Source organism: Monodelphis domestica, chromosome 5 (genome assembly GCF_027887165.1).
Source record: "Monodelphis domestica isolate mMonDom1 chromosome 5, mMonDom1.pri, whole genome shotgun sequence".
In the NCBI taxonomy this organism is placed as follows: domain Eukaryota; kingdom Metazoa; phylum Chordata; class Mammalia; order Didelphimorphia; family Didelphidae; genus Monodelphis; species Monodelphis domestica.
In genome coordinates this window covers 186483260-186507173 of record NC_077231.1, presented here as the reverse complement: position 1 = coordinate 186507173, position 23914 = coordinate 186483260, and the positions used below count along the sequence as shown (strand labels likewise).

The 23914-nt window shown below is 35.0% G+C and overlaps 1 protein-coding gene across 14 annotated transcripts in view; it reads right to left on the bottom strand.

Annotated features, from left to right (window-relative positions):
- Window positions 1-1281: 1281 nt before the first annotated feature.
- LOC103093857 (ankyrin repeat domain-containing protein 26-like) overlaps window positions 1282-23914 on the bottom strand; it is a 61441-nt gene continuing 38808 nt past the window's right edge. For 12 of the 14 annotated variants that reach the window (XM_056799591.1, XM_056799587.1, XM_056799592.1 and 9 more), the window contains 8 exons: window positions 18735-18795; window positions 18468-18643; window positions 15554-15704; window positions 14832-14893; window positions 3566-3662; window positions 1694-1722; window positions 1519-1600; window positions 1282-1412 (listed from right to left, as the gene is read on the bottom strand). In XM_056799591.1, the coding sequence (XP_056655569.1) occupies window positions 1315-1412; window positions 1519-1600; window positions 1694-1722; window positions 3566-3662; window positions 14832-14893; window positions 15554-15704; window positions 18468-18643; window positions 18735-18765 (726 nt within the window). In that variant the 5' untranslated portion in view covers window positions 18766-18795 and the 3' untranslated portion in view covers window positions 1282-1314. Of the gene's footprint in view, window positions 1413-1518; window positions 1601-1693; window positions 1723-3565; window positions 3663-14831; window positions 14894-15553; window positions 15705-18467; window positions 18644-18734; window positions 18796-19358; window positions 19517-23914 lie in introns of all 14 variants that reach the window. The other 2 variants (XM_056799593.1, XM_056799597.1) reach the window with 1 other exon arrangement.

The following is a 23914-nucleotide window of genomic DNA, read 5'->3' as shown; positions in this document are numbered from 1 at the left end:
CTTCACTTTCTTAAATCTCTTTAATTTCTTTCCAATTGCCACCAGTGGTCAGAGAGGTACATTCAGTCACCCCTGTTCTCTCAGACATTCCGGAGAAAATGGGGCTCAGAATTCCCTCTTCACTGACCTTCATTCCTTTCCCTGAAAGGGCCCTCTGCCGATATCTCTTTTCTCTTCCACTTCACAGGGACACCATAAAAATCCAGACCCCCTTACTTCTGACCTCATCTCTGCTCCTAAAGAAAGATGACTAATTAACCAATTAAAACTCATTAGAATCTACAACTGCTAAAACTGACAGCCTTTCCTCAGTCTTCATCTTTCTTGACCTTACATGGTCTCAGACACTGTTGATCTCCAAGAGAGGAAGGGAGATGTGCATCAGCTGACCTCTGCCTTGGAAAGACCACACCTTAGTTTGGGAGCCCACACTTTAGGGCTGGCTCAGAACTCCTCAAGCCTGAGTGTCCTCCTGGGTGTTCAAGGTCAACATGAACAAACTCAAACTCATTATTTCTCTTCCTCTCCTGCCCTCCCTGCAATCCCCTTAGTCCTTTTATACTCTTTATTTTTGTGAAAGGTGAGCCCATCTTCTCAGGCACCTGAGTCTACATCTTTGACGCCTCTCTTATCCAAATATATGTGTGTGAATATTAAAGATACATGTATGCATGGTTATAAATATATATACAAAAGTTGCTGAGTCCCATTCATCCTACCTCCACATCTGCCCTCTTCTTCTTCCTCTTCATTCAAAAAGCTACACTCCTACTTCATGTTCTCATCAACTTTGACTGGACTTTTGCAATAAATGACTAACTGGTCTCCTTATCTCTGATTCCTACCTCCTCTGGTCAATCTTACACAAAACTATCAAGTAATCTTCTTAAGGCACACAAAAAGGCAATTCTCTTGTTCTAAAGTCTTCTGTGGCAACCTATTGCCTCAGCGTAGGGGGCATCATGGTTATGAAATATTCCCTCCATAACAATTACCCTTTTTCATGTTGTCTCCTCCCTCAGTTTTCCTATTTTTTTCTCCCTTGCCTCATTTACTCCAAACTTCAGGACATACTTATCAATAAATTCCATGAGTCAAAGAATTGTTTGTTTTTATCTTTGGATTCTAGTGATCAGAGAGTAAACAGTAGGCACATGATAATTAACAGTTATGTTAAGTATGTTAACTTGAATTGGGAGAATATATGCTCCTTCCTGCAATATAGAAAAAATCAAGGAAATATAAAGTGAAACTAGAAATAAAATGTTCAACACATAAGAGTAAAAGCCTAGAGACTTTTATTAGGTGGAATTTTTAAAATTCACTTGTTCTCATACTGTTTAAGAAGGAATAAAAAGCAAAAATACCATTATTGTCATCTGCACCATCTAAATCAAATTCTTCCAGCAAATCTATAATACAAATAGGGGAAGAGGGGAAGGGAAAAAAAGAAAGATGAATATGGAAAATTCTTTAAAATATTCTTTTCTTCTTAAATTATGAAAATATAAAACTTGCCTGATTTTTGCTTTTCCTTCACTTCTTTTTCTTTTTTTTTGATTGTGAAAGAATCTTTCATTTCAAGAATAGGTTGAGTGGGCTATTAAATAAGAAAATTAAATAACTATATGCTTACACTTAAAATTTTCAATGACTATTGGATAACACATTAAAGCATCATTATTATTATTACCTTCAACTTGGGATCTTTCTCAGGATAATCTAAAAACAGAATAAAGGTTTTATTACCAACTACATTTAAAAAGTGTAATTCGGTGACAACTTCATGCAAAATGAATAGGTTTGTTGCATCCTATTATAGGTTTTAAAGAATGAATGTTTTGATGTGTAATTCTGATTATGGTATTGCATGACAGTAATTAGAATCCATGCTAAGTACTCAAGATGCAATAAGAATATAGTGTTGACAAAACATACAATTGACATTTGAAATAGATCACATTTCAAGGAATTCAAATATGTATGATGAGCACATATGCTAATATAAAAACATGCTGATAAATGACACACAAAGTTATTCTTTTAAGAGATGGATTCTCAAGTCTCAGAGGGGATTAATTACAAAGTTGATGCTCGAATGTGGCAGTAATAAGAGTGATTAATGCAATTATACCATAAATGCTCATAATTTGAATGATTCTTTAATTAGTCATATATCAGGCAATATATAAAACAGTAAAGACAAAATAGAGTTAAAAACAATTCATATGCCATTTTCTTCATATGAAATGAAGGGGCTAGAAACAAATATTCTGAAAAGATCCACTTAGATGTACACTTATAGAATAATAGTTAATAATATATTTTCATTTCTTTCCATACCCACATTGCCTACTGGCATGCCTATCCTTCCTATATCTGTTAGTTCATCCATCTTAAAGTTTCTTGATCCATTCATCAAAGAAGGTATACATATAATACATCTAAGAAATAATGCATAAAATTTTTCAAGCCTGAAAGTTATTTTAAATAAAATAAAGCTTTTATTGACTTAGAATTGTTAATTCAGTGTTATTAATATATTAAAAACCCTTTCAATAGATTTAACTCAATATTCATGGAAAACAAAATTACATAAATTCTGACAAGAAATCACATTTTGTTTAAAAGGAAACCCTTCATGCTTATACTCTTCCAGTTCACTCTTCTCTCTTTAGAAGAGTTAAATCAAATTTAAATTTGGAAAAAGTGTTTATTTTAAAGTGTTTGATTAATATTTATTATACATAAGTCCACAAAAGTATTAAGAAATTAAAAGAGGTTTTAAAACAGGTTCTTCCAAAACAGCACAAACACAATCCCTTACCTATATCAGTAATATTAGTATTATAACTTCTGGGTAAATCTTTGCACTCATTCAAACTAAGCTAAAAAAAGACATTCTGATCCTTCTGGACAAAGAGAAAATAGACAAGTCGCCAAATATTTCTCTGTTCTCATCTCTCTTTTTCTTCACTCATGCTGGCATCATTTTCTGACTAGAAAAGAAAACATTTCAATTTGCTATGGACACCTAGAGCATGGGTGTCTAATTCCTGGAGAAAGGGATAGGCTTTGCTGCTATGTGACCAATATTTATCCTTATGTGTGCATTCTATGTGGACATTATTAAAAGCCAGAAATTAATGGGGTTTTTTGCCCTTAAAATTAATGAAGTAGACTGTGTATATTCACAGACAAGCTGTGGAGGTGCTATTGGTTGCAATCTATATCAGTTTTAAGAACATTTAGAGCAATGTATTCATGGAACCTTGGGGTAGGTGAATAACTTTATCTTTCCATAGGACTTTTTTACTCTCTTTCCAATACATCACCTTCATGACTTTTCTTTTTTTTAATTATTTTTTCTTCTCTTTTTTCTGATTTTGCTCAAACAAGCTTTCAGTGATTGTGCTTAGTCTTGTTAGAGACACTAACACTTCAGGCACTTTCTTATCTTATACACAATTGATGATAAGTTCCTCTTCCCACCCAGTACTGGCTCCCAATTACCACTTATTTTTTTTCTTGTGAAATTTAACTAATTATAAAAATATGATCTCACCTTCAACTTGTCCCCTTGAGATACTTTCTACTATTCTTTGATTGGTGGCTGCATATATATTTCTTGCAGATACTTTGGGGAGGCTTTCAGAGCCACACTTAATCAATGAAAAGATAAAAAATATAGTTAGCAAGTTTACTGTAGAGTAATGAATGTTTTCTGCTAGTACTGGAGATGATATAACAATTGCAAATTTAGTAATATAAGCTAGAGTACAATTTTTAATACAGAAATTATGTAATTCTAAGTAATGATAAATTTCTAAGTTGGGAAATATACTACAAATGTACTATAAAATATTCTTAAAACTGTCATAGCAATTATTATCCTCTCAATTATTACTACTATAAAAGTTATAACAGTTCATTGTACATTTAAAACACTATTTTACTATGTGCTAACAATATTGGAGAAGATAATATTTTGGGGATCAAAGGTACAATATACACTTCAGAGAGCACTGATTTTGATTGAAGGAAGTTTGCAATGTGCAAACTGATATAGGTTTGTGTGTGTGTGTGTGTGTGTGTGTGTGTGAGAGAGAGAGAGAGAGAGAGAGAGAGAGAGAGAGAGAGAGAGAGAGAGAGAGAGAGAGAGAACTCTGGAAGAAAAGAAAGGACTCAGTCTCCCCAAAACTCCCCAATATTTCCCCAAACATCACACAAACACAAATTTTTAACTTAATGACATCACACATGTTGATTATACTGTACAATTCATTGTGGACAGTTGAGTATTCAATGTAAATATTCCTTTCTCTAGAGGTCTCTCACATTAAGATTATATATTTTCTCTATATTTCATTTCCTGTTCTCATGCTTAATGTCTTTTTTTTGGAAAATTTTATTTAATTAATTTAGAACTTTTTTCTGATTCATCTTCTTTCCTTCCCCTACCCCCAACACCTTCCATAGCTGACATGCATTTCCACTAGGTTTCACATGTGTCATTGATCAAGACCTATTTCCATATTATTGATATTTGCACCAGAGTGATTGTTTAGAGTCTACATCCCCAATCATATATCATATCTCAATTGAACCATGTGATCAAGGAGTTGTTTTTCTTCTGTGTTTCTACTCCCACAGCTCTTCCTCTGAATGTGGATAGTGTTATTTCACATAAGTCCCTCAGAATTGTCCTGGATTATTGCATTGCTGCTAGTAGAGAAGTCCATTACATTCAATTGTACCACAGTGTATCAGTCTCTGCATATAATGTTCTGCTCCTTTTGCTCTGCATCAGTTCCTGGAGTTTGTTACAGTTCACATGGAATTCCTCCACTTCATCATTACTTTCAGCACAACAGCATTCCATCACCCACATGTACCACAATTTGCTCAGCCATTCCCCAATTGAAGGGCACCTCCTCATTTGCCACCACAAAGAGTACAGCTATGAATATCCTTGTACAAGTCTTTTTCTTTATTATCTCTTTGGGGTACAAACCCAACAGTGCTATGGTTGGATCGAAGGGCAGATGGTCTTTTAGCACCCTTTGGGCATAGTTCCAAATTGCCTTCCAGAATGGTTAGATTAATTCACAGCTCCACCAGTCATGCATTAGTGTCCCAATTTTGCCACATCTCCTCCAACATTCATTATTTTCCTTTGCTGTCATATTGGCCAATTTGCTTAGCCAATCTGAGGTGATACCTCAGAGTTTTGATTTGCATTTCGCTGATTATAAGAGACTTAGAACACTTTCATGTACTTATTGATAGTTTTGATTTCTTTATCTGAAAATTGTCTATTCATGTCCCTTGCCCATTTATCAATTGGAGAATGGCTTGATTTTTTGTACAATTGATTTAGCTCCTTATATATTTGAGAAATTAGAGTTTTGTCAAAGGTTTTTGTTGTAAATATTTTTTTCCAATTTGTTGCTTCTCTTCCAATTTTGCTTGTATTGGTTTTGTTTGTACAAAACCTTTCTAATTTAATGTAATCAAAATTATTTATTTTACATTTTGTGATTTTTTCTAATTCTTGCTTAGTCTTAAAATCTTTCATTTCCCAAATATCTGACAAGTATGCTATTCTGTGTTCACTTTATTTACTTATAGTTTCCTTCTTTATATTCAAGTCATTCACCCATTCTGAGTTTATCTTGGTGTAGGGTGTGAGATGTTGATCCAAACCTAATCTCTCTCATACTGTCTTCCAATTTTCCCAGCAGTTTTTGTCAAATAGTGGATTTTTTGTCCCCAAAGCTGGCATCTTTGGGTTTATCATACATTGTCTTGCTGAGGTCATTTATCCCAAGTCTATTCTACTGATCCTCCCTTCTGTCTCTTACCTAGTACCATATTGTTTTTATGACCACAGTTTAAAATCTGATACTGCTAGGCCACCTTCCTTCATATTTTTTCTCATTATTTCTCTTGATATTCTTGATCTTTGTTCTTCCAAATGAACTTTGTTATAGTTTTTTCTAAGACAGGAAAAAGTTTCTTGGTAGTTTGATAGGTATGGCACTGAATAAGTAAATTAATTTGGATAGGTTTGTCATTCTTATTATGTTAGCTCATTTCTACCCATGAGCAATTAATGTTTTTCCAATTGTTTGGGTCTACTTTTAATTGTGTGGAAAGTGTTCTGTAGTTGTGTTTGTATAATTCCTGTGTTTGTCTTGGCAGCTAGATTCCTAAGTAATTTTTATTGTCTAGGGTGATTTTAAATGGAATTTCTCTTTTTAACTCTTCCTGCCAGGATGTGTTGGAAATATATAGAAATGCTGATGATTTGTGTGGGTTTATTTTGTATCCTGCAAACTTACTAAAGTTTATTATTTCCATTAGCTTCTTAGTTGATTCTCTAGGATTGTTTAAGTAGACCATCATATCATCTCAAAGAGTGATAGCTTGGTCTCCTTATTGCCTATTTTATACCTTCAATTTCCTTTTCTTCTCTAATTGTGACTGATAGTGTTACTAGAACCATGTTAAATAACAGAGGTGATGAGGGCATCCTTGTTTTACTTCTGGTCTTTTTGTGAAGATTTCTAATTTATCCCCATTGCATATAATTCTTGCTGATGGTTTTTAATATATACTGTTTATTATTTTTAGGAAAGGCCCTTCTATTCCTATACTTTCTAGTGTTTTCAGTAGGAATGGGTGTTGTATTTTTGTCAAAGGCTTTTTCTGTATCTATTGAGATAATCATGTGATTTTTGTTGGTTTGCTTGTTAATATGGCCAATTATATGGATGGTTCTCCTATTATTGAACCATCCTTGCATTCCTTGTATAAATCCCACCTGATTATAATGAATAACCCCCGTGATCACTTGCTGGAATCTTTTTTCTAGTATTCTATTTAAGATTTTTACATCTATGTTCATTAAGGAGATTGGTCAATAGTTTTCTTTCTCTGTTTTTGACCTACCTGGCTTTTGAATCAGCACCATATTTGCATCATAAAAAGAATTTGGTAGAATTCCTTCTTTGCTTATTTTGTCAAATAGTTTGGGTACAATTGGGATGAGTTGTTCTTTAAATGTTTAATATAATTCACTTGGGAATCCATCAGGTCCCAGGGATTTTTTCTTAGGGAGTTCCTTGATGGCTTGTTCAATTTCTTTAAATACTTTTTAATGATTGCCTTAATTTCCTCTTCATTAGAGGTGTTATAAAGAAATGAGAAGGAGGGGGATGCTGCAAAGGAAGAAGCAGGAAGTTTCCAGAATTCTGGAGAAGTGACAGTACTGTTTTTCTTCTAAGAGACAGTTAAGCAGGAGGTTGAGTTTGTTTAGTCTCCTAGGGTAGACCTGGTGAACTAGCTGTTCTCTCTCCTGTGGCTTTCCTTGTGATCCATCTTACCAACCCACTGTTTCTGTGTATTTTCTTGATGCTAACTGAGAGATATTCCTATAGAACTGCTTGAGACAGCTAAATCCATCTGTCAGTGAGACCTTCCCTTTGAGTCCTGTTCCTGCTTACCTTCCAACCTTACTACCTCTATCACCATCTAAGGGGGGATTTGGGTTAATGAAGTATATTTTATTTTAGGAACTGAGACTCTTAGGTAGAGAGGCAACTGACAGTGCAGATACCATCTATTTATATTCTTTAGATAGATTATCCCAACTCTCTTCCCTTCCTTCCTTTATCTTTAAATAAACCCTATTTAATAGCATTTGATATCCTGTAAGTTTTTATACTGTTGGCCTTCCCAAACCCTGTGTCCTTCTGATATTGGTCCTAAATAATCATTCCTTTATCTACTAAAATCCCATTACCATTAGGTAACTTTCAAGAAGCAATTATTTTAGTTATATACAAGTATTTCAGAGGTGAGGTCTCCTCTTTCATCTTTGATACTGTTAATTTGCTTTTCTTCTTTCCTTTTTTTATTAGATTAACCAGTACTTTGCCTATTTGTTTTTTTTCAAAGTACCAGCTTCTAGTCTTATTCATTATTAATTCACTAGTTCTTTCATTTTTGATTTTATTAATTTCTCCTTTAATTTTTAGAATTTCTAATTTAGTTTTTATCTGGGGATTTTTAATTTGTTCACTTTCTAGCTTTTTAATTTGCATGCCCAATTCATTGATCTTTGCCCACCCTAATTTGTGCCCACCCTAATATATGCACTCAAGGATATAAATTCCCCCTAGTACCTCTTTGACTGCATCCCATAGATTTTGATAGGATGTCTCACCATTGTCATTCCCTTCAATGAAATTATTGTTTCTATGATTTGTTCTTTGACTAACTGATTTTTGAGAATTATATTATTTAATTTCCAATTAATTTTTCTTTTCCTTTCCATGTACACTTACTAATGATTATTTTTATTGCATTATGATCTGAAAAGGTTGCATTTATTATTTCTGCTCTTTTGCACTTGTTTACCATGTTTTTATGCCTTAGTACATGGTCAATCTTTGTGAATGTACCATGTGCTCCTGAAAAGAAGGTGCATTCTTTTTTGTCCATATTTATTTTTCTGTACATATCTATTCACTCTAATTTTTCCAAGATTTCATTCACATCTCTTTACTCTTTCTTATTTATTTATTTGATTTATCTAGAACTGATAGATGAAGGTTCAGGTCTCCCATTAGAATAGCTTTACTATCTATTTCCTCCTTGAACTCCAGTAGTTTCTCCATTAGAAATTAGGATGCTATACCATTTGACACATATGTGTTGAGTACTGATATTTCCTCATTTGCTCCAGCCTTTAACCCTTACCCTTTGTGTGTCTATCTCATGCATGTGTGTTTATTATAGACAACATATGATAGGATTTTGGTTTCTAATCACTCTGCTATTTGTTTCCATTTTATGGGTGAATTCATCCCATTTACATTCAGAGTTATGATTACCACCTGTGTATTCCCCAACATTTTGATTTCCTCTCCCAACCCTGTACTTTCTTTTTTTCACTATTTCCTTCTACACCAGTAGTTTGCTTTTAATCAATTCTCCTAATCCTCACCCTTATTTTACTTCCCTTTCTACCTCCTCCCTTTTTATTCCCCTCTTATTTTTTTAGGGTCTATTAAATTCCCTCCCCCCTCTCTTTCCCTCCCTTTTTGTACTCCCCACCTCACTCCACCCCCCTTAGTTTTTCCTCTCAACTTCTCTATAGGGTAAGATAGAATTCAAGACCCCAATGAATCTAGATGTTCTTCTCTATCAGAATTGATTTCACTGAGAGTAAAGTTTGAGTATTACCTATTAGCACTCTCTTCATCTTCTTTTTATAATAGTATTCTTTCCCCCTCTCTTCCTGTAAGCCTCTTTGTGTGGTATAGATTAACCTAATTTTCTTATTCATTCAAGGTTCTCTTGGTGCCATCTTCTATTCCCCACATTTTCTTTTTTTTTTGAATATCATCTTAAAACACTTAGTACCCCAATCATTACCTATGAATAATTCTTCTAACTACTATAATAGTTAATACATTTTTTGAGAGTTACAATTAACATTTTTCCATATAGGAATATAAACAGTTTGACCTTTTTTTTAAAACCCTTACCTTCTGTTTTAGAATCAATACTGTGTATTGGTTCTAAGGCAGAAGAGTGGTAAGGGCTAGGCAATGGGGGTCAAGTGACTTGCCCAGGATCACACAGCTAGAAAGTGTCTGAGGTCAGATTTGAACCTAGGACCTCCTGTCTCTGGGCCTGGATCTCAATCCACTGTGCCACCCAGCTGCCCCCACAGTTTGACCTTATTGAAGCCCTTTGAAGAAAAAAAATTCTCCTCTCTTATTTACCTTTTCATGTTTCTCTTGTTTTTTTTTTGTATTTGGATATCAAATTTTCCATTTAGTTCTGGTCTTTTCTGTATGAATATTTGGAAATCTTCTATTTTGTTAAATGCCCCATCTTTCCCCTAAAAGTATATAGTCAATTTTGGTGGCTAAGTGTTCCTTGGTTACAGACCCAATTCTCTTGCCTTTCTGAGTATCATATTCCAAGCCTTGCAGGTCCTTTAGTGTGGAGGCTTACACTAGGATTGGTGCTCCTTGATATTTGAATTTTTTTCTGGATTCTTGCAATATATTATCCTTAGCATAGAATCTCTTGAATTTGGCAATTAAATTCCTGGGAGTTGGCTTTTGAGGACTTATGGGTTCTTTCAATATGTATTTTACCTTCTTGTTCAAGAACATCAGGGCAGTTTTCTTGCACAATTTCTTGTAATATGATGTCAAGACTTCTGTTTATTTCTGGGTTTTCAGGCAGAGCTATGACTTTCAAGTAGTCTCTTCTTGATCTGTTTTCTAAATCATTCATTTTCTCAATGAGATATTTCATATTACCTTCTAGTTTGTCAATCTTTTGACTTTGCTTAATTGATTCTTGCTGTTTTGTGAGATCATTAGCTTCTACTTGCCCAATTCTATTTAAAGACTGGTTTTCCACTATAATCTTTTCATTTTCCTTTTCAGTTTGGTCTATCCTGCTTTTCATGGTTTCCAGCAGGTCATTTCTGGTCTTGAATTTGCTTATCATTTCATTTGATTTCTGGACTTCTGTTTCCAAGTGGAAGATTCTATCTATTAATCTGTTAGTTACTTTCTTTTTGAATTTTCCCCACTTTTCTTACCACGTTTCTCCTATCTTTTTAACTTGGTTCTCAGATTCCAACCTGATTTCTTGGAGTGCTTGTGACCAATTTCCATTTGTTATGGAAAGTTTTGATGTGTTTGCTTGTTTGTCATCTTCTGCTGTCTCCTCTGTATTTTGTTGTTTCTCTTAGTAGAAAATGTACAGAGTCAAATTTTTTTTCTGTTTTTTTTTTTTATTATAGATTGTATTTCTTGGGCATTGCTGATCATTGCTATGTTAGTTTTTTCTTCCCTTCCCAGCCAGAAGTCTGAGGGAGAAGGATGGACAGCTCTCTGTGTATCAAGCTTCAGCAAGGTTTTTCTCTGAGACTATTTCGTGAGTCTCCACAGGAGCATATGCTGTTTGTTGCCCTGTGCTGTCTCTTTGCCCAAGCTCTATGTTCATCAGCCTCCTGGGGACCCAAGTCTTGCTACTCTTAGGGGAAAGTCTGTGGTGGCCTCAGCCAGTCCATGAGAACATATAGATTGCCCTGCAGAGGTCTAAGTGTGAAGGATAGGCAAGTCTCTATATTGAGTTCCAGAGAGTTTTTGTCCTGAGGATATTTTCAAGTCTCTATGACATCTACTGTGAGCCACCCCTCTCTGCCCAATCTCCATGTTTCCTCAGCCTCCTGGGGTCCCTAGTCTCATTGCTCTTAGATGTAAGTCTGTGGTGATATCAGCCAGCACCCTTGAGAACCTAGAGGTTGCCCCATGCTGGCTCTTACTCTAGCACTGTAGGTGGAGTAGTGGTGGGGTGATGAGCTTGTCCCTTGGTAGGAGTAATTTTTCCCCCCTTTAGAGTGGAAATGCCCAAACTTTGACTACCTTCCATTGTGCACCCTACTGTGGAGCCCCTTTGCTCATTTGATCTTGTTTTTTTTTCTTGTGAGGTACCCTATCTCAATTGGTGGAGAAGAGAGGAAGAGCCCTGCCTCTATTCTAGGGCCATCTTAACCCTTAAGTCTTGATGTTTTTAATAGATAATATGACTACCAAACCTCTTGTGATTCTCTATATGATACCAGGTAATGATACATTTTCATTCTCTATTTTACATGCACTTAAGAAGCATCATCACACACATTGCCCTTATCTTCCCAATTCATTCCTCTGTTTTTGATCATTTTCTATATAAAGCTGTAAGTTAATCCCTTCAACTTGGTCTCTATCTCAAATACAAGAGGGATTCTTCTGTCATCCACATTCCTAACCACCTTTTGCCAGAAGACCTACCAAATTTTACTCTTTTTCAAGTATCTAAAATTCTAGCAATCTGGCACAGCTCCAGTTAAGTGTTTTCTGAGAACTAAACATCAATAAGTTACCATAACCTGTCACCCCGGTAGCCTCTGGACCCTTTCTACCTTCTCCATTTCTGTTCACGATATTAACATTTGTCTCAGGTTCACAGCCTTAAAAATGCAGTTCTCTCCTTAATCACTAAATACTGTTCAATCTTTCTCTTAAATAAAAAAGTTATTTTTTAGTCTTTCCTATTATCACAATAACTTAAGTTTATTTCATCCCCTTCAACTTATTAAATCTACACCTATTGCTTATAACATACCCCTCCTCCAGTTAATCTATAATGATTACAAAAAGGTTTCCTAAAATACAAATTATCAAAAAATTATTACCCTGCCTCCCTAGTCTCTCTTGGAGTCTTTTCCTTCCTCTTCTCTGTTAATCAAAATTTGACAATGTCATTAAGCCCTAATTATCATCTCTTTCATAATGTCTTTCTGAAGTAACCATAACTTACTCTGTAACAGCCCACACCTGTGTGTGCACAAGGGAAATAATTTATCTGTAAAGATTGTCTTAGGAAAGCCCATGCTCTGTCCTGTGCATGGCAAGAAAGGCATTGACTTTTGATCCCAGGATCTCTAAGATTTAGGTGCAAACTCAGGTTTCTTTGTGCTCACCTGGCTGAGACAAACCGTGCCCCTACTGTGTCGTAATTTGCAATTGAACCAATGGCAATGCACTGTGTATTCATCAACATGTATTATGTACATTTGCATCTCAATGACAATAAATAGGCCGGACCACAGAAAGCCAGCCCTTACCTTATCACCTCTCACCTGTCTCAGTTTTTCCTGGAGCTTGGCCAAGCTCAGCTTTAACTTCCTCTCTCTCTAATCTCTCTTTCTCTCTCTGAAAGACCTTTACTTCTTAATCTCCTATCCTCAAGTGGTTCATGCTTAGAGTACCAGCTCTAAGGGACTGGTGGTTTCTTTCTTAATCTCATATCCTCAAGCTGGACTGGTCTGTATTTACCGCATTGGTTTTAAGGGACCGTGACTTTTCTCTCAGCTAATCTCCATGCTCATTGCTTACTCCCGTATGTTGATTCAATGTTACTTAACTGTTTCATGTCCTTGTGAAAGTTAAGTAGCTGAGCTTATTCTGTGGAGCTCGATTGTTATAAATATTGCATGGGTGTCTGCCTTCTTCTTATCCATCTCCTTGACTCCAACCCTTCCCCCAAGGCCAACCTTCTATCTTTCCTTTCTCAGGAGGGCTGTGGGCCAGCCCCCCCCCCAACATACTCTGCCATTTCCCTTTGTATCCCCCACAGTTATGTATATAAGTTGTACAAAAAATTGATTATAGGTGACTGTAAGAAATATTCTCCCAGAAAATTTAACAAATAGGAATCCAAGAATGTTAATGGCTGGAATGTTACAATAGGAACAGCTAGGAATGTTAAGGGGAGGGGGGTAATTGGGATATAGTATCTCCTTTACTGCTTGTGGTACTGAAGCTCTGTGTATCTGGTTTTCGCCTATGCAAGGATAACAGCTAGAGACAGAAGTAAAAACACCTCAATTTAATAGCTATTAAAGTTAAGGAAAGGTAAGAAAAGGCAAACAAAGGTTTTGAGGATTAGGATTCCCTAATCTAAAAGGGTCTAAATTTATCCCAGTCCCACTGGTCCTCACAGACCTGCTTCCTGCTCAGAGTTACCCTTGAGCCTCCTTAAAACTCCTTATCTATCACTAAATAAACCTTACACTGTACTAAATAACTTTATACTAATTATTAATCCTCTTAATTATATATTTACTGTCTCTGTAATCTCCTTCGGCTTTGAATCAGTTGGTAGGCTTCTCATTCTCAACCAGCTACTAGGCCTCAGGCCTGGTCAGGCTTCTGGGCCCAAGGACAGGCCTCTCAGCCTTTCCTCACTGTGCAGCCACACAGAATGGCAAACAGTCTCTCTCTCTCTCCTCTTAATTATATATTTAAGTTATGGTCTCCTTAGATCTCTTTCACCTTTTAACCAATTCAGTTATTCACTCACTCTGCCCAAGGTCAGCCCTTTTGGACCCAGCTAGGCTTTAGGCCTAAGCAGGCCTCAAAATGCCTTGGCCCTTTCTGCAGTCACCCAAAAGAAAAACAGTTTCTTTCTTTCTCCTTTCTGTTAATTTCCCCCACAAACTTATTACAGATACTCTAACCTGTTCTCCTCCTTCTCCTGCCACAGTGTTCCAGGGAATAGAAAACCCAGGTTTCTCTTCCTAGGGGAAAAAACCTCCAGACCACCATAGACAGTTGGGTAACACCAACTAATTCCCACTACCCAGAATTCCATCTGCCACTCTACCCAATATTCTGTCTAGCTTAAAAAAATCTTTACCCACTATTCTTTACCTTGTCCTTAGCTGCTAGTTATTATTAATTATGTGAAAAAATTTGATTACAGGTGACCATGAAATCTTGTACTCAGCCTTTGTCTAATGTCTTACATTATTGAAATATTATTATTCAAATTCAAATTCAAATATTATTGAAGGACAAGCCCTAGAACAGTATAGATTACAATGGCATTTGCTCACTGAATTGACTAAATAAGTGAAGCAATGAATGGCATTTTTAAGTTGGTAATATATTAAGATGTAGAGTAGAAAGTCCTTGTCTGAAATTCAGGGCTGTAGGATTCTGATTTGGGCTCCATTATTAACAAGTTATGAGGCCTTGGGTAAGTAACTAGACCTCTATGGTGGTCAGCTTCCTCATGTGTTAACAAGTGGTTAGACTAGATTATTTTCAGGTCCCTTCCAGCTCTAAGATTCTGCAATTCTAATGCCACATAGGCACTGGCAATAATTAGTAAATAAGTAAATCTGAAGTGTAATTTTAAAAGTCACACTCAATACTGAAGTTTCAAGATCACTAAGTAGAAAATACCTCTGAATCCCAAGGTGAGTCTGTATCTTCCTCCTCTTCCAATCGCAATGCTGATAATATATCTGTGAAATATAGATGAAAAAATCATGTTAATAAATAAATTACATGCTTGCTGGGGACATGGAAACATCAACCACATGCCTAGTTATAATTACTTCTGAAAAAAACTAAAGTAATATAACAGAAAAAATTTCAGGAGAAAACAGTAGATTAAGAGAGTAATATTTTTTTTGGATTTAGGGATTGTGGGTAAAGTAGGGGCCTTCAAAAAAAGAAGTTGGGAATGAGTGGTAATTTTATATGAGAATATGTAATAAAAATTGTTTTCCTAAAATACTCTTAATAATATGACAAAGAGGAGTCAGAATAGAAAGAATGTTTATATTTAATATACTTCATCGTTAGGTCAATACACATCAAATTTATCGCTTTATTATGGCAATTTGCCAAAGAAAAGTTCTGTAAACACATTCTACCCCTTGAGAGAGTAGTGTGACAGTGGATACAGGACCAGCTTTGGAGTTAAAGAGACCAGGGTTCAGGTCCCAATGCTGACAGACTGACAGTGGGACTAGGGGCAGGACACTGAACTTCTTCATGCCCCAGGCAACTCCATAAGAATGTAGGCTAGAGAACAGTTGCCAGTCTGCATTGATAGAAGTCTCCTCACTTGGCATTGCTTACAATGACAGAACACAGGTCCTGTCAAAACAATAATTTACCTTTTCCAACAGCACACTTCTGTGATGGGCTGTGAGCTTCAAGTTCACTGGGAGTATCGGAAATTTCATGACGTATTTGTTCTCTAGTGCCATTGTCAACCATTAATGCACCATCTTTTTCCTCTTCCTCTTCTGTGTCTATTAATTCTTCCTGTATTTATTGAGAATGAAAGGTACAATGTCCTCAAAAAACTTTGTTGCTATCATACATAATGCAAATCTATTTAACATATATCTGCCAGATGTTGATGGATCTAACAAGCAAATCATACAAAGAATTAAGATTTTCCAGTCATTTAGTTTAGACATGTGATTTGTTGAAAAACTCTTTTTCATAAGTAGAAATTTAATTTTTAGCATCATATATGCTAAGTATTTTAATTCTTACTTCAACAAACTCAAATACAAGGAACTGAGGAAAATAAAAATCAATAAGCAGTTCCTATTCTCACTAATAACAGGTAGAGAGGATGAGATACCCTCTGATTGGAGGTTGCAGCCCTGAACTCCCAAACCTCCATTTAAGGAGGAATCTCAGCACAATTTTCTCATTTCTCACCCAACTGCACTACTTTGGGACTTTTCTAACTTCTCCACCCTGTACTAGGAATCTTAATGGGAAAACCTCATCATCCTGCAAGATTCCATCAGACTTGGTACTCCACCTCATCACTATCCTCGGTCATCCTGATTGGAGGGAAGACACTAATTTCAAAACTTCCATTGAAAGAGGGGTCTTGGCACAGACTACTACTCATTTCTCACTTGGCTACACTATATGGGACTTAGCTTGCTTCTCCACTGTGTCTCAGGACAAGGTAATTTTCCCCTAACCCCTGATTCTTGGTTTTCTTTTATGTTGTATGTTTTCTTCCTCCACTGGATTGTAAGCATCTTGGAGGCATGGACTGTCTTTTTTTTCATATTTATGTCCCTGACACTTAGCATACTGCCTGGCAAATAGTAAGTACTTAATAAATGTCTACTAAGATATATGTATTAATATAAGTATGAGAGAAAGAAGAATCTGTGAAATTTATTAGAGCAAATGAGCTCTGAGGGTTTAGAAGGATCAGTGAAATCTTTATATAGGTGGTGTCCTATGATTTGAGGTTTGAAAAATAGGTAGAATTTCAGAAGGTAAAGAAGAGGGTGAGGAGAATATTCTAAACACAGGGAACAATGGAAGGAAAGGTCCTGAGGAAGCTAAACTGAAGACTCCTTAAGGAAATGGTGGGTAATCCCCTTGATGAAACAATGATACATGAAGAGGAAATAAATCTTTAGTTTTATTTCAACACTAATATTCTAAATACTTCAAATAGATTTATTAATAACAATGATAGCTTTTCAAAGGACTTTTTCAAAAGCTAAGAGAAACTAAAGTGACTTGTGGATGTCTCATATCAATTAAATTCTGAAGTTATTGAGACCTAGGACCAGGTCTTGTCTGTTTCTGAATTTCTTATAATGCAGTGACTTGCATATAATATATATTTTATAAATGTACATAAAATAGAAATTAATTAAATTATTTACATTTGGGATTATTATGACATTAAAAGATAATGAAGAAATTCAAATTTTGGTTTTGAGAGAGTTATTTTTTTCCCAATTATATATAAGGTCTACAATGCAATGTAAGTTATGTAGTTCTAGCAAGAGAAATTGAAATTTTAGAAAATAGATTTCTAAAATATAGGATAGAAAATCTAGGATAATACTAAGATTAGTACTCATGTTGTGATTTTAACTGTTTTTTATTATTATGGTCTTAATGATTCAGTGTCAGTCTATAAAATACAAGGATAAAATACAAAGATAAAATTTGGTCACAAAAAAAAAGAATATTCCATTTCAGAATTTACAATTCTTAATGCTAAAATTACTAAGGTCCAATGGCAATACTCTGGAATAATCCTTTCTGAATGTTTGAAAAAATACAATATTAGGGATACTACATATGTACTTTAAATGAGAGCAAATATACCTAATACTTTTGAACCTTTCAAAGTTTCTTCTCTCTATATAATTCTATTATATAAACTTTTTTATCTTATATCAACCAAAAATTCCTTTTTCAGCAATTTTATACACTTAATTAAAATATATAACTACTTGGGTTGAATAAATGAAAATATAGTTATTATGGCATAAAATATTTTTACATAATCTTCTTCCTTTAATTTACCTATAAGAAGAGAACCCCTGAGTTTAGGAACTTTATAATTAAGGATTTAAATGTATTAGGTAAGCTTTGAGATGTATTCTAGATCTAAACTTTGTACTTCTATAAAAAAGTTATTTTTTACTTTGAGAGAAATAGCATATATATGTATATATATAGCACTTCTTCATAAATATCAATTATAACTAACACCAGAAAATTCTATATGAATGTTTATTACTTGCTTTCTTTTCTTATTTTACATTTAGCTTCATTGCTATTATATTTAGTAGTATGAACAGTGATTCTTTTGATTATTCAAACCCTCTTTTTCCTTTATAGTCTCAAAATCTTCATTTTGACTTTTTTTTCATTCCTCTGTATCTACATATTCTTGTTCATCTTCCCCATCTATTTCATCCTCATCATCTACTGAATTTCTCCTCCTCTTCTTTCTCCTATTCCTCACTTTCTTCCTTCGCTGCCACTTCATCTTCATAGTCTTCTTCCTCTTGGCTACTTACTAATGGGTCTTCTTGATAATTCACATATGAATTGTTTGGACCCATCAATGCTTTATGATTTTCAATACTCAAAGTAGCATGAGTTTTTCTTTTGATAGGATAGTTGAAGACTTCCATTTCCAGAATTCTTTTCATTTTCATGAAATGATTATATGAGCATGAGAGGAAAGGATAAAGGGAGAACAAATATGGAAAGAATAAGAACCATAGCAAATATAATTACCTTATTAATGCCCAGAGGAACAGACATCTTCTGGACAAGCACTGAAATGGTTCCAGGTGAGAGATGGACAAGATGACAGGGAAGGGAATCTATGGCATCTTCTTTTTCATTATTTGAGTGATTGTGCCCAAGAAAAGTTCTAGGTTCTGTGTTAACAGTGCTACATTTTTTATCTACTATATTAAAAACAAATAAAGAGTTCATGAAAGAAGCTATCATTTCAAGGAAATAAATAATACAATAATGGAAATGATACAAATAGCTTACTGTTTCTCCCAATTTGCTGAGAAGTATTCATTAGTTTCTTTAAGTTCAGCTTGGGGAGTTTCTGCCAAAACAAAACAAAACAAAACAAAATAAACCAGAGTATAATGAGGATCAGCTTCTATAAAATACATTTAACATTCCACATTTCTCTGAGGTTTACTATTTTAATATTGTTAACTTGATCACTGTATAGAAAATAAAATAAAAACTTCTGGGCTATAATGTTCACCAAAACCCCATACATTAAGAAATACAACTATATCCTTAAGTACTTTGTCATATCATTGGAAAACATTAGGTTTTAGAAATAAGTACTTCTTTGTACCACCTACATCATCTTTTATAATAAAGAGAGCTAGTCTTTAGTTATTAGTTTTACCTTCCTTATGCATTTTGGAATAGTTAAAATTATCTTGAGTTACTTTTTTTTAATTAAAACTAGAGGGAAGAAGAGATTGGTCTCTAGCTTGCGGAAAAATACTTGAGTCAGGCTCAATTTTTCTAGGTCTGTTCGCTTGGTTCTTTTACCCTGTTTGACACCTTTGACAAGAAGATGTCAAAGGTTCTTGCTAACAAGAGGAACCTAGACTGAAAAATATAGGCTTTAAGAGTTTCAGTTCAAACATTGTACCACTGAGATCTTGAGGTTAGGTCTCTTAGGTCTTCATCTAAGGACTAGAATTCTTGAATGTTCACTGAACTTCAACTGCAAACTCTGCAGGATTGTCTGAATTCTTCTGTTCTACATATGTACTTGTAATGAGCCAGTTTTAGGGTGAAATCTGCCATAGGAAAATAGGAATTTATTTTAAAAACAAAACATTTCTGGGGGGGGGGCTGGGAGATAGCTATGTTATTTTTCCACTCACTACAGTAGCCTAAGAGGTTCAAACATTTCAGAAAATAAAATTTTAAAGAGAAAGCAACACAGCTAGTACAAAATCAGACAGAGAAATACAAAACAATGAAAAAGTCTATAATAACAAGGCTGCTTGCAATATTTGCAAATTTGCAAATGCAGCAGCATCTTCTTGCTATATAAATTCTAGTCAACATATGGATAGAAGTGATTCCACAATACATCTTAGGAATCATAGCCATTTATAACTCATACTAATGGCTAAAAATAGAACTGGAATAACTCTTTGGATTCTTGCCTACAATATTTGCAGTCACATTATCCTTTCTACAGTTTTATTACTGTCTAAAGAATCTAATCAAGAAAATACTTGGGCAAAAGGAAGATAATGAGATACAAATCCTGACACTAAAAGAAAACTCAATTAGAAAAAAATAGAGATTATGAAAAACAATAAGAAGGAAACAAACACTATACATGGCAACACAAACTGTAGAAGAAATAAAGGCAGAAGTGCAAATAGCTAAAGAGAAGGTAGAGAATCCAGTACCTATCCTACCCACTTATGATCAGGCTTTGATACAATCAGAATCTGGCATCATTCATGTAAAGATCCATAAATCTTTCACTGCCTCAGATCTAGAAAATCTGAAAAAAGGACACCTGATTTTTTCCTGAGCTCTTTCCAGGCCATAAAAGAATTCAAACAGGCAAACAGTCTATTTGATCCGACATTCTCAGACATTGACATTCTTTCAGAGAAATTTACTCTGGCAGAAAAAGTAAAATTCAGGAGACTAGAAATAACCCTAATTTAACCTCATGGCCAGAGCATTTTGAGAACCTGGAACTTTCCAACCATTCAAATTTAGTTAATTTAAGAAAGGCTAGAGAGGATTTGGTGGAGAGTATGAACATCTTCATCAAGCAGTCTGACTCATGGGGGAAATTTGAAAACATAAAGCAAGAAACAACAGAGCATCCTTCAACATTCCTTGAACGCTTGCTAGAGGCTGGAGAAACTTTACTGGGGTTTCAGGACTGGTCAGAAAATAACCTCCAGCACATCAGGAGGCAGTTCCCTACCTATCAGGACATATTTCAAATTACATTGTCCAGGTTGGGAAAACCTCAACATTGAGGACCTTCGTAAAACTGCATCTTATGTTGATGAAGGATCCCAAGAAATTATTGACTCCAAACAGACTCTAAAAGAAAAAGACCAGATCATCAAAAATTTAAAGCATCAATTAAAAGATGCAAAGGAAAACATAAAAAATAGAGAAATTGAGGAAGGGAAATCATTAGCTATTCTCCAAGCCTTTAGACCTAGATAACCAAAATCAACAGCTTAGGCAAACCAAGAAACTCATGCTACAACAACAACACTAACAAAAGATGTCTCTTCTGTGGAAAAATCAGACATGTTGTCAGATTTTTGCCAGTACAGGGCTCAATTAAACTTGAACACAAACAACAACAAAAACAGGAACTATAATAACTACAACACAAGAAACATTAGCAATTCAAACAAACCAAGCAAGTGCTGTGATCACAGTTGTAAAATATATAGATGTTGTCCAGATCTAGACAGCATGCAAGAAGCTATAGCCCAGGAAGCAAAGCCGTGTTTTTTGAGCATAGTTGCAAAATGTAATGCAGAATTATGAAGCCAGGATCCAGCCTTAGCACATAAAATAAAATTTAAGGGTTGAAAGGCTGAGTCTAAACATGAGAAACAACATATAAAAATTTGGGGCTTGGAAACAGACTATGGGGATAGTAAAGCACAAACTAAAACTGAAGAGCAAATAGAGGAAGAACAGCAGATGTTAAGAGATATAACAGAAATCAAAGATAGACTCTATAGGATAGAAACTAAGGATTCAAAAACACAAGAAAAATACAAGAATGTTCTTACAACAGACAACTTCAAATATAACAACAGTTTTGATTAACAATGACAGGGAAATTGCAAAATATATAGTACCAGAAACTACGTTATCAAGAAACAAACTTAAATGAGTGTTCTGAGAAGTTTCTCATACAAACAGCAACTGACAGGAAAAAAACTGAAAATCAGTCTTTAAAAGTGACCATTGGAAAGGAAAGGCATATAAAGTTAAGCAGAGAAACAAGCAGACCTACTGGAGAAGTGGTAGATGAGAATATCAAAGGGGAAGACAATACCTTTGACATATCAATACAATGAAAACTCAATCCAGAAGTCAAAGAGTTTTACCCCAAGCCATCTCCAGAAAACAATTCTATTCAAACAATGCCATAACTCCAAGCTTGTGATCATTCAGGGAAGTCTCCAACTGAAAGTAACTTCATTTGCTTAACTGTCAATCAAACTGAGGAATTAATCCAAAAGCATGTACAAAGAAGAGAAAACAGGGAAAAGAAAGGAAACAAAGAACAAACAGGGGAAACAGACACAAAATCAAACAATACCAAAACTTTGTTGCCTATGCATTCAAACCAGAACAAAATGTTACCTTCATAATCCCTGACTCTCTATGATCTACAAACTACATCATCTATAACAGAAGCACCTAAGGGAATGGAAGCTTAAATCAATCATGCATTCCCATCACAAATGTATGCATTCCTCAAATGCAAGCTTTCCCTGGATCTAACTTTGTACAACCTCTGCAAAGCATGTTCAGGAAAGCGGGAGAATCTTTACCTTTACCATGGTCACAAACAAATCCCATACAAGATCTTAACATAATTACTAACAATACATATACACAGAAATATGAATCAAACAACATTTTGCAACACAATGAAGGGAACAGTCATAATAATAGCATAGAAATACCAACCAACACAGAGAAATGAACTCATTGCAAACTCAAAACACATTAAAAGCTGATATTCTAGAGCCAGAACAAACACAAGCCAATTCAAACCAAGAATGGGACATAAAATTTGAGTTACAAGCACCTATGGTTCAAGTCAATCAAGTCTCGGAGATATAGTATATATAAAGAACTTCAACAGAAAATCAGTAACAGATCCAAAATGGTTAGGTCCACATGAAATTCTGTTCATCTCTCCGTCAACTATAAAAGTTGCAAACAAAGATTTATGGTTCTACTGTTCCCACATAAAATTGCAAAAAAACAAATATAGACACAGAATAATCAGAACACTCACAAACCACTCAAAACTCAGAATCAAATAAAAACCCAGAGAATTAATGAATAAAACACAAGACACCACTGAAAATTTCAATAACTAAAACCAATAAACATCACATTACACTCACATATTAAGTTCCAGTGAAGAGGAAAGATTCTATCAATCAAAATGTAGAGGATAGTCAAAAATCCAACTACCACAGATGAAGAAAAAGAACAAAAGATAGAAGCAAAGAAGAAATTAATCAACTTATGACAAAAATGGACAATTAGAACTTGAAAACTTGAAAAAAGGACAATCCAAGTGACATGGGCATTGTGCCCCCAGAAACTCAGGCAAACTATTATCAGGGAAACTCCCTTGATCCCTTACATCATGACTCTGAGCCCAAAAATATCCAATGATCCCTCTAGGGCCCTGAGATGATTGTCCTCCTTTGATTTTCCTCTAGATTTAAGATGGAAGGAGAGATGCACCTCCAGGCTACACCTCAATCCTATCAGGCTACATCTCAGACATCTGTTTGTTCCCTAAAACTAAGGAATTTTTATGTCTTCAGGCAGATCCCAGTCAGATGATCACCCTACCTCACCAAATGCCTGAGTGACTACCACTCTCTGTTGTAAAAAATTATAAAATCCTCAAAACTGATGTCGTCTGGGGAACAGCCTTTCCATTCATGCTGTCCTCCCAAGGAATTGCTCCCCATCTTGCTGTTCCACCTTGCTATCCTCCTGGCCACTCTCAACATTACTCTCTAAATTAATAAATTTCTCTTTTTGTTTTTAAGCTAAGTTTTGGAGTCTTGCATTCTTACAAAAGGTATCCTTCCCAAACCCCAGGGGTATGCCTCTACACCCCCACAACACAAGGAAAAAGACAAAAGAGAAATTGTATACATAAGACTAGTGTGGCATAAACCCCCAAAACACAAATTAACCTCACACTATAAAAATGCAAACAACACTACATAATTTCAAGAAAGAAGAGAACCTATAAGCAACTAGTCAAAGGACACCTTATAACAAAAAGGGTAAGTATGTTCATGCACCAGGATATACTAGATATTTCACAACATAAAAACTGATTTCTAGACATGGACCTCGTGTAAATAAATGAGTGTCTGAAGATTGCATATGTGCAAAATGTATATATGTATATATTGTATAAA